The 12,076-nt window shown below is 44.8% G+C and overlaps 1 protein-coding gene across 2 annotated transcripts in view; it reads left to right on the forward strand.

Annotated features, from left to right (window-relative positions):
* The window catches only part of Arfgef3 (ARFGEF family member 3), a 152,479-nt gene that overhangs the window by 100,997 nt on the left and 39,406 nt on the right, over positions 1 to 12,076 (forward strand). For both annotated transcript variants that reach the window (XM_075948204.1, XM_075948212.1), the window contains 5 exons: positions 3,654 to 3,820; positions 4,576 to 4,741; positions 8,863 to 8,970; positions 9,292 to 9,507; positions 9,645 to 9,755. In XM_075948204.1, the coding sequence (XP_075804319.1) occupies positions 3,654 to 3,820; positions 4,576 to 4,741; positions 8,863 to 8,970; positions 9,292 to 9,507; positions 9,645 to 9,755 (768 nt within the window). The remainder of the gene's footprint in view (positions 1 to 3,653; positions 3,821 to 4,575; positions 4,742 to 8,862; positions 8,971 to 9,291; positions 9,508 to 9,644; positions 9,756 to 12,076) is intronic.

A 12,076-nucleotide genomic window follows, 5' to 3' on the forward strand; every position in this document is an offset into this window, starting at 1 on the left:
GCTGTGGTGTTCCTAACCATACAATCATTTTTGTTACTACTTCATAATTTTACTACTGTTAGAAATCATAGTGTAAATATCTGCTATGCAACCCCAAAGGGGTCGCAACGCACAGGCTGAGAACCACTGGCTTCAAAAGCATGTTAGTGAGGCCTGGGCTTTCCTCTGGTAGAGAGTAAACGACTGAGTGGGGGGTTATGACACAGGGACAATCGCCACAGCCTGGACACTCTCTGACCAACTGTCCTTGATACCAAGGGAGACAGCAGATATTAGTGGCCAGAGCAGTGTGGGTCACAGTCTGGCACTGTGGTTGGTTTTGGTAATGATTGAGTCTCTGCAAAATGGCAAAGTTATATGTATAGTCTTGTGTTTGAAATAATATTATGTAATGAACCAGGGAGATGACTTGATCAGTAAAGACAACCTGAGTCGTGAGCTAGAAATCTGATTTGGTAATGCTTTTGTCATCTTATATTAATCATATGTAGCAATAGGTTTCATTATGACATGGCATTTTCATACATGTATATAATGAATTTTTATTATATCCACCCTTTTTGCCATCTGTTTCCCTCCCGCTGTTCTTCTTTCCCCACTAATAATCTTTTACTTTTTTATCCTTTTTTCTCCTCCCTTATTTTTTTTCTTGTTGGTGGGGATGGGGTAGAGGGAGTGGTAGTGACCCACTGACTTTCCTTAGGGTTGTGTGTAGGGGATGGGCAAAGCTTGTTTGCAGGATTATGGACACCTTGCCCATAATCCAGTAGCTGGACCACTGGAGATTACTCCCTTCCCTGCCACCGGTCATTATATAAACCCCCAAATAGGGCTGAGACCCGGTGAGAACCTCCCTTTCTATGACAACATTCTAAGTTGTCTAAGTTCAAGCCCACAGCAGGCATGTTGTCCTAGGGTTTTACTGTTTTGATAAACTTGGCTAAAATCAACCTCAGAAGGAAAAATTCTTATACCTCATAGCTTAGAGTCGTCCATGAAGGGAAGTCAGGGCAGGAACCCAAAGCAGAAACTGGCGCAGAAGCCACGGAGGAGTCGTACTTCCTGGCGAGCCCCTCATACTCTCCCAGTACAGAGCCTGGGACCATCTGCCAAGGAGTGGCACCACCCACAGTGGGCTGTGCCTCCCATACTGATCATGGATCACGAAAATGCTCTCAGACTTCCCTACAGGCATCTGACAGAAGGCATTTTCTCAGTCGAGGTGCCTCTTCCCAGGTAACTCTAGGTTTGTGGGAAGTTGACAAAACCTAGCTAGTGTCAAGTCAAAATCAGAGTATCCAGTTTTTCACTGATGACCAGTCAACCAGTTGGTCCAGCCCCCTGTTCCTGACACTGAAGAATATCTTCGTTATAGATGGCAAGACGAACTATAGTTTTTGAGACCTGGGAAATACAAGCATCGCGGCTAGCATACTTCCCTTGGTTTATCACTGCAAAATTGATAATACAGCAAGAAGGCCAGTCAGAAAACTGCATAGAACCTCTCATGGAGTACCTACCAGGGAGGGCATGTGCAGTACGATCTGCTCACATCAGCGGCATGACACCAAATGCCTGCATAAGTTTAGGCAAATTGACCGATGTCTCACAGGCATTCTCCTTGTTGAAAGTTGGAGCATAGTCAAATGAAACACTGTATGAGATGAAATTGGTTATACACAATAGACAGTATTTATTGAAGTACAGCGGTGTGCTGTTTCCTTTGTGCCTGGTGTCACCAGAGAAAGCATCCTGTATAGCAGGAAAACGGTTCTTTTCTGTAAGCGGATGGAATAGTCTTCATTTTGTCTTATACCCAAGTTGCAGAGATTAAGCAGCACCCAGACGCTAGGCCACCAGCCGGCACACACTACTAATTAGTTCAACAAATTGTTTCAGACATAAGCAGATCTGCCAGCAGCGTCCTCGGGCTTCACACACCTCTGCTAATGGATGTCTTTCCATATCAGTAAATTCAACCACAGCCCCTTACACTTTCAGCATCTTGAACCTATGCTTAGTTTTCCAGAGCATATTCCCAGCCAAGTTAGTAACTGCTGTAGAACAACTGTCTAATCTTGATGTCTAAGATCAGGCCACTTACCAATTATTCCCCACCCCCACTGTACATAAACTTGAATGTACTTCTTAATTTGATCAGTTAAATGCCAAACTCTGAATACTACTTTCTGCTTCATCATGGAAAGAAATGGATTTTAGGAACACTCTCTCTTACAGAGAATTGCTCAGACACCTCAAGGGTGCTGGGGGTTGCACAGGGCCGTGGTGGTCCATGCATTTGGACCACTAGCACTTGGGAGGCAGAGGCAGGCGGATCTCTGTGAGTTCAAGGCCAGCCTGGACTACAGAAGGAGTTCCAGGACAGGCTCCAAAGCAACACAGAGAAACCTTGTCTCAAAAAAGCAATAAATAAATAAATAAATAAATAAATAAATAAATAAATAAATAAAATTATCGTTACATACATTGTGACACCCACGCTGACGCAGGCCTCCTTCCCCAGCCACTGAGTGCTGAGAGACACACATGCAGCACCATGCCTGACTTCGTACTTTCTTGTTTTTGTGTTAAGTGCTGCTTTGGGTACCTTCGATGAATGACTACAGTTGGCTCTCATATTAGCCATGCGAATTCTCATTCATGCATCCAGTGGCATAAGAACCTACTCTGTGACAGGCACTATTGTAGGCGAAAGATTCTCTAATTAACAGAACTAATAGCCACACCTTCTCTCAGACCTTGAGTGCTGAGAGCAGACAGAAAACAAACGTGTAGCTTGGCATAGTGGCCATTACCTACCATCTCAGTGCCTGGGAGGCTGAGGCAGGAGGATCAAATATGACACCAGTCTGAGCAACATAGTGAGACCTGTCTCCAAGGGCTGGAGATATTGCTTAACAGGCAAAGCATCAATCTGGCTTGTGTGAGACCCTAGCCTAGCTTCAGTCCCTAGAGTGTGTGTGCATACACATGTACGCGCATGTGCGCGCGCGCGCACACACACACACACACACACACACACACACAGACCTACACCTTTGTAAACTATTAATACAATGCCAGGTGGGGTAAACAGCATTGAGGCTATAAGAAGTACATGGGAGAAAGCAGTGGCTGTGCCTGGGAAGGAAGCTATGGAACTGAAAGGAACGGTCTGTGAGACACTGACTGGAGACCTGAAAAAAAATCAAAAGAGGAACTCCCCAGAGGTCTCGGAGAGCATTCTAGAGAGTGTCAGAGATAACACACAGGCTGCAAGGCAGGTGTAGGCGAGAACAGGATGAAATAGCAAGCAGACTGATAGCTGAAGGAGAGAGAGGATGAGGCTGAGTCATACTATGTTGTCATGGAAGGTTTGAGAGGTAAGAATGTAATAGAGGAGTTAAAGGGCTTTACCCAGTCATGGCTGCTAATGAACAGCTCACGATCCAGTTGTAGCCTGTCGACTCCAGAACAGACGTCATATACTGTCGTGTGCCTCTGGTCCTGTGAGCATCCTGGCTGGTAATCAGTACCATATAGCAGCCTTCTGCACAATGGAGTTTCCGCCGCGGGACTCTATCTGGTTCAGCAGATGCAGGTCCTGTGGCACACTGTGGCAGCCCCACAGCTGTCTTCATCCCTTCCCATAGGCATGATGCACTCTCCCGGCTTCGATGGAGGGAGCAGTCTGAGCTTCCAGATGCTGATGAACGCTGACAGCCTGTACACGGCGGCACACTGTGCCCTGCTGCTCAACCTCAAGCTCTCTCACGGTGACTACTACCGGAAGCGGCCAACCCTGGCACCAGGCATGATGGTGAGCATGAACTCTGGCATGGGTCCCCCCCACCCCCCGCGGGTGAGCTCTGATCTCAGCTGCCACTGTACAGCCAATTGTTGGGTCTGAAGGAAGAAACTGGCCATTGTGTTCTGTGCCACATCGCTCAACATTACCCATTGCCAGTGCAGGTCTGGAGCGGGCAGAGCACAGATGTGAAATTTGCACAGCGATCATTCATGGCTTTAATAAGACACCTTTGGTAAGCTGTGTAGTGAGGATAGTGTTGACTATACTGTGGTCGGCTCCCTTGACTGAAGAAGACCACTTCCATGATGTCAATTTGTGGGCCTAAGTCGTGGATCTGCAGAAAGGAATCAATGGCTACTTCTTTCTTGATTGACATATAACCCCCAAGGTTAACTGATGACTCTATGAGAACAGGTCTAGTCTCTCTTGGGGACATCCACTCCATCCAGAGCTTGTTCTATCCCTGCTGCTGCTGGGACAGCAAGAAGAGGAAACCATGGAGGTAGCCATGCAGGTGATAACCTCCACACCAAGAACATGACCATAAAAGGCAGCATCCTGGTCCTTCTGCAGGCTACTTATCTGACCATGTCACTAATAAGACAGCTGTGTGAAGTTTGGGCTTCTGCACCCCCGATTTTCTCCCTGTTACTCTTCCCTGCAATGAAAAGCTCTGGTTCAGTGAAGTGGGGGGCGGGCATGGTTTGGGAACCAGTTCATTCATAGGGCTGTGTCTTTGGTCCCCTTCCCTGGTCTCTCTGCAGAAGGAGTTCATGAAACAGGTGCAGACCAGCGGTGTGCTCATGGTCTTCTCTCAGGCTTGGATTGAGGAGCTCTACCACCAGGTGCTCGACAGAAACATGCTTGGGGAAGCTGGCTACTGGGGCAGCCCCGAGGACAACAGCCTCCCCCTTATCACCATGCTCACTGGTCAGTGGCTCACGCCGAGGTCATGGGGTGCTCCGTAGTGGGGAAGCTAATGTGCTGGGGCCTCTTAGAAAGGCCGTGATGCTTGAACAGGCTTTGAGTAACAGTTGCAGGATAGCGTCATGAAAGCAGTTCACACGCACTTGCTCTCCTTTTGTCGTGGGCAGCCTGTTGTGCTCACTGTCACCGTTGGACACACTCAGCTGTTAGAGTAATGCTGTCGGCCCATCAATGGACTTGTATGCTCTAGACACGGGCCCGGAGTTATTCCCGGAAGTTCTCACGTGCTAATAGAGATCCCACATCATTCGGCACTCCTGGGATTTGGCCGCTTGGACTATGAAGCAATTGATTTTATACTTGGCCTCATTCCCATTCCCTGTCAGTGTCCCTTTCCCAGCTGTCCCAGAATATAAATTAATGACAAACATTGGCCTTCCCAGCATCTTTGTCTCCAGTGTCAAAAAATTTAACAACCTCTTTAACAACTAGAAATTTCAATTGACCATGCAGAGAATAGTGTGTTTAGTATCTAGGGGTGGTGGGGTGAGTTTTGGCAAGAGCAGATATTTCTGTTTTATCCATGGCTTGCCAACAATGTTCAAAGCCTTGATGTGTTCATCAGAAGCTCTAACACGCTAAACCTTCAGCCTTTTTTAAAATCTTTCTCTGTTCCTAGCTTGACTTCCAGTCTAAATTGCCTTCTCATGAGACATAGAAGGGCATGTCTCTACACAAGATGCCTTTGTGTCGTGTCTCCTGTCTCTCAAAGCTCATCAGCTGTTTACTACACAGGGGAAGGAAGGGATAAAGCTGGAGAGTAGCTGGGAGGTTGGATCCATTGATTAAAAGTCCGCCATGGTGTCAATGGTTGACACCGGCTTTTTAAAAGGTGACAAAGTAGTCAATTGACAGGTGAAAACCCACAATCAGGAATTCGGAGGCAGGGAGTTATTTGGTTAGGAACCATGTAGAGAGACAGTAATGTGGGTAGACTCCCGGCACTTCTTGAATCTGGAATCCTTCTTCTAGAATCAAGATGGAACTTGATAAAAGCAAGTCTAGGTCCCACATCTTGAGGATCAAGATCATAGGACAAGTGACCAGTTTGTACTTTATTAATCATGATTTTATTTATACCACTTGAAATTAATCGTTCATGGGATCTGGAGAGAAGGCACAATGGTCCCAAGGACCTATGTTTGATCCCTAGCACCAACATAAAACATCAGGCAGAGTTAGGGGATCTATAACTCCAGCACTAGGGAGGTAGATACAGCGGATCCCTGACATTTTCTGGCAGCCAACCTAACTGTAGTTTCAGTCCAGTGGGAGACTGTGTCTCAAAAAATAAACTGAAGAGGAACTCAGGGAGACAGCTGATACCAGTTTCTGACCTCTACACATATGTACATACACACACATACACACATCACACACATGAACATGTGCACAGGCAAACACACACTAAACAATCATTCTTATTTGTAAGAGACATTCTTTTAATTTACTCTAAGCAATGCTCAGTCTCCATCTGTTTCCACAAACTCCCTTCATTAGGGTAGAGACAGCTGCATAGAGTGTGTAAGTGCCTTCGAATTCAGCTGAGGATCTTAAATACCAGGTTTCTGCCTAATGTAATCTCTATGAATCTTTTACCCAAAGCTTAATAAAGAAGAGTCATTCAATAGATATCAAAGGACTAGCTGTATTCATCCATCATGGCTGCTAATCAGCTGTAGCATAAGAATAAGCTCAGTCGCTCTGCCCATAGGGAAGCTATTTAATTCTAGGGGAATGATAGCAATATATAGTCTTTTTAAAATAATGCAACAAAAATAAGGTTCTGTGAGAGCTGGAGCAATGGCTCAGCAGCTAAGAGCACTTAAAACTGTGGCAGAGGATTCAGTTCTGTTCCCAGCACCCTCGTGGCAGCTCACAGCCATCTTTTCAGTTGCAGGGGAGCCAGTGCCTTTTTGTGACCTCCAGAGGCACCATGCATGGCATACACTTGGTCCATATCAATACATGCAGGCAAAAACTGGTAACAAATAAAAGTAAATAACTAATAGTCCATGAAACTTTATGGCAAATTCCAAATGTGAACTAGCAAGAAGGGTGTGGGAACTTTCTGATATTCCCATTGTGTACCAGGAGAAGCCCTACCAACAGTCTCACCATCAGCTAACAGGCCACTCCTTGGAACATGGCAAGCCATTCATAGAAATGATAAACTTTATACTTAAATAAATTTCAAATAGCTGAGTTCATTAGTCTTGTACCCAGTACATGGGAACTATTACAAACTGGATAAAATGGTCATTTCTGGTAAATGCCATTAGGTCATTGATTGATTCCAGAAAACTGGCCTAATTCTATAGTAGCAATCATATAAATTTCTATTTTTTATGACTGTCTCAATTAGCTTTTCTATTTCTGTGAAAAGACGCCATGACCACAGTAATGCTTATAACGGACATTTAACTGGGGCTAGCTTACAGCTCCCGAGGTTTAGCCCATTATTGTCATGATGAAAAGCATGGCAGCCTGCAAGCAGATATGGTGCTGAGAATTCTACATCTTGATCCACAGGCAACAGGAAGTGAACTGTCCCACACTGGGCATAGTTTGAACATATAACACCTCAAAGCCCCTCACAGTGACACACTTCCTCCAACAAGGCCACACCTCCTAATAGTGCAGCTCCCTATGGGAGTAAATTTCTTTGGAACCACCATAATGACCTTCTGATATGTTGCCTAGAAGACTTGATGACATTTTGTAAGAATCCAATATAAAATGAAAATCATACTACTCAAGCAAGAGTGAAGTTACAAATTGAGAAGAAATTTATTCAATCCTCTTTCCCATACCCCCACTGTGTTTCATTTGACTGCATCAGTTGCCTCCGAATTCATGTTGCATCCCGCTCTCGGCTTCTTTTATAGTGAGGGAATCGGTACCCAGAGACTGAGGTGCCTGCCTCAGGCCTAAAAGGCCTCTTCATTCAGAGATAAGCAGAATCCCAGCCTTTTCAACCCCAGAACAGTCCCTTCTTGCCGGCATATGAAGGATTTTGTTGAGCTATTTTGTATGTGAGGGTTTATTCTTACAAAAATTTGAAGAAGGTAGTTTTAGAACCCATGTTGAACTGGGGCATGGTGTTGTTTCTGGTCTTCAATTAGAAAACACAGATACTAAATTCCAATTCTGTCCTTTGCCAGCCTCGTGGACTTGGGCGATCTACCAACTTTACAGTTGGATCTTAGCCCAAACATCCAAAAATGATACTTTTTTTTTTTTTGCTTCCAGTTCTTAATTTCCTCCCCTGTAAAACAGGAAAATATAAGAGCCCTCCCTTCCTGGTTTGAATAGTTGGGGACAATCAAATGAAAAAAATATTAACTGAAACCATTTGAAAATTATAAAGTGTACTGTCACCAGTATGTTTTGAGTTAGAATGAAAATTATTTGACCAGAGAATTATTCTGCTTAGTTCTAGTGGAAGCGCTCTGGAAGAGAAATACTAACCCTGCATGGTTGTATATTCCTGTTAGTCGAGAACTTGAGAAGCAGTACTCTATACATACGATTAGTGATAATGCCGTGATTTTTTAATAAAAAGAGGATCCACAGATGAAAACATCTTGAGTGAATGCTATGTGACAATGGCAGAGGCAGAGGTTAGCCTCATTTTTTCAAATATAAAGCATACAACTGCAGGCAAAAGACTGCTTTGTCAACTAAAGAAAACAGACTGAGGGAATAAAGCAAAGCTTATAATCTTCTCAGAAAAGACACTCTAGGGGGCTGGAGAGATGGCTCAGAGGTATAGAGCATTGACTGCTCTTCCAGAGGTCCTGAGTTCAATCCCCAGCAACCACATGGTGGCTCACAGCCATCTACTATGAGATCTAATGCCCTTTTCTGGTGTTCAGGCAAAAAATGCAGCCAGAATACTGTATACATAATAAATAAATAATAATTTTTAAAAAAGAAAAGATACTCTATAGCTCATACGTAAGAGATACAATGGATTTTTGCTAAAAGAGATATGAATATTATGATGGCCATTATTTTTTGATTGACCTGCCAAAACCGAGGGATGACTTTACTCTTGACAGATATTGACGGCTTAGAGAGCAGCGCGATTGGTGGCCAGTTGATGGCATCAGCTTCAATGGAGTCGCCTTTCGCTCAGAGCAGGAGAATTGACGACTCCACAGTAGCAGGTAAGACCTTCAACCTTGGGCTTAAAATATACATACATTACACATGTTACCAGAAATCAAATTGTTACATGGCGGCTTAAATAAATTATGACTTTGTCTTGCAGGGGGGAAGGGAGGTAATGAAAATTGCCCTGCTGAGATGGTAATGCCACATTCATTACTTATGAGCACTGTGTGAAATCTGACCCAACACAATCTAATAAATTGTATTTCCTGTCTGACATGCAAGTCAGAGATGCTCATCTGAGGCCTGGAGAACCCCAGACCCTTTGTCATTCATTTTTGTCTCTGGAGAGTAACCTGGGTCGCCCCTTCTTGTAGGTGTGGCATTTGCACGTTATATTTTGGTTGGCTGCTGGAAGAACCTGATTGATACTCTGTCAACTCCCTTGACTGGTCGAATGGCAGGAAGCTCCAAGGGGCTGGCCTTCATCTTAGGAGCCGAGGGCATCAAAGAGCAGAACCAGAAGGAGCGAGATGCCATCTGCATGAGCCTTGATGGGCTGCGGAAAGCTGCGCGACTGAGTTGTGCTCTAGGTACCTGTGGGGATCCCTGACCTGAGGGAAGGTCCCTTCAGGACTCACTGGGAAAGTCATCCTTTAGAAGGGGTTCTTTTTGGTACCTATCTGGAGAACATACTCAGCTAAGGGGTAGATGTTTGTTTCTTCTGAAGGGGTTGCTGCTAACTGCGCTTCAGCCCTTGCCCAGATGGCGGCTGCTTCCTGTGTTCAGGAAGAGAAAGAAGAGAGGGAAGCCCAGGAGCCCAGTGATGCCATAGCACAAGGTAACAGCTTCAGGCAGGATCTTCCTGGTGCCTTTGTCGAGCTGTGCACACATCCGCATGTACCACTGGAGACTGGTCCCCATTCCGTGTGTGATGCCCATGATGCTGTGCACACATCCGCATGTACCACTGGAGACTGGTCCCCATTCCGTGTGTGATGTCCATGATGCTATACACACATCCGCATGTACCACTGGAGACTGGTCCCCATTCCGTGTGTGATGTCCATAATGCTATACACACATCCGCATATACCACTGGAGACTGGTCCCCATTCCGTGTGTGATGTCCATAATGCTATACACACATCCGCATGTACCACTGGAGACTGGTCCCCATTCCGTGTGTGATGCCCATGATGCTGTGCACACACCCACATATACTATCAAAGACTGGTTTTCACTCTGTGTGTGATGCACAGTAGGCAATTGCCACTAGTCAGGAACCCCACTGGGCCATACACTTGAGTTTGTTTAGGGCAAGGGAACCTACCTAATGCTGATAGTGTCTCTTTCTCAACAAGAAAGTCATACTGGCTACTAGTGGAAACGTACAGTTGGGTTGCTAACAAGAGTGCCAGGGGCCCACCTGGCTGAGTCATCTCCTGGGTCATCATCAGGCTGCTCGTGCACATTAGAGACCCCCCAGGTCAAAGTAGGGACGGCAAACTGGCCATTGTTGTGAGAAAGAAAATCAAATAGAACCCATAAGAAGGCCAGAGAAACTTCATTCAGAAAAAACCTGAGCTTTGTGCACACGGGAAAGGGCCAGTGGAACTGAAGAGCTTCTAGACACAAGGGAAAGAAGATGTCTTCCCTAATGGCGATGAAAGACACAAGGCAGGCAGCAGGCTGAAGGAAAAATAAAAGCAGGATCTAAACTCTGCTGATGTTATCTGTGGAGATGTAAAAGAGCTAGTCACAGAAAATGTGTATTGTTAGCAGAGACAAGAAATTCAGGTCACTGTTCCACAAACAAGTAATATTTTGACATTTAAAATTTTATTTAAAACTTTTGATTTTAAAATATTTAAATTAAAAAAAACCTGTTAACAAGCAAAGTAGTTCATGTAGATCTGGGGAAAGAGGAAACAAAAAAGGAATGAAAGTTTATTCAAGTACTGTGTATCTGTCAGCCACACAAAAGTCTTCACATTTAGCTACCTGTGGTAGTGTACATCTGTGTGCCCCAACTCACGAATCTGAAATGAGAGGATCAAAAATTTGAGGCCAGTTTGAACTGCATGACAAGAACTTACCTCAAAAATATAAATCCCCGGGTCTGGAGAGATGGCTCAGCAGTTAAGGTTGCTGATCATAAGGACAAGAATTCTCAGATCCAAGCACCCCCATTCTTGGATCTGAGCACCCCCATTTTCAGACCCGAGCACCCCCATTACCACGCACAAGACAAAGACCTACAACTTAGGGATCCACCACCCTAACTCAGGCCTCTGCACATGCACAAGTATGCATGCCTACACACACGTGTGTGCATACACTCACAGAGACACACATACAAATAAAATGAATCATTTAAAAAATTCTTGTGGCTGGGGAGAGATGATTTAGCTGTTAAGAGCACTGGCTGCTTTTCCAGAGGATCCAAGTTATGTTCCCAGCACCCACCTGGTGACCCACACCCAACTGTATGACTCCAAGTTCCCCTTTGACCTCTGAGGGAACCAGCATACACATAGGCACATGTATGCCTGCAGGCAAAGCACTCATACCTATAAATATTTGTAAACGTTTAATTCTTACATATACATCTCCTGAAACACAACACACTAACAGAGCTAAAAATGTTCTAATCATAAACACAAAATAAAACCAGTTTCATATTCATGAGGTAAATGGTGTTTTCCTAAAAACAACCTTCTCCTTGTAACATGAAAACGGCTGAGTACCTTGAAGATAGTTTTCTCTGCTTCTTAGTGCTGAGCTAGCACCCAGTTTATCCCACCAGATCTGGTGACTGGAGGCTATCTTTAAGGATGCACTGCCATTTGGCCTTCTCATTTAGCATAACTGACTTTCTGAGTCAGTTTCTACACCCTCCCTCAGTCATTGCCTCTCCATCATCCTTCAAGAAAGCATTTATAGCTCACAGATACAAGTGTGATCTCAGGGACAAATGACATCATGATTTCACTTGAAAAGTCATGCTTGTGCTCCAAATGCATAGACATACTTTGGGGATGACCATCGTAAGAAAGGCGTAAATAACATTAATCAAGCTCAGAGAGACTTCCAGACTGCCGAGAATGCCTTGATGTTATGAGTCAGAGTGCACAGGAGAGGACGAGGGGCTAGAAACAG

Source organism: Microtus pennsylvanicus, chromosome 1 (assembly GCF_037038515.1).
Source record: "Microtus pennsylvanicus isolate mMicPen1 chromosome 1, mMicPen1.hap1, whole genome shotgun sequence".
NCBI lineage: Eukaryota > Metazoa > Chordata > Mammalia > Rodentia > Cricetidae > Microtus > Microtus pennsylvanicus.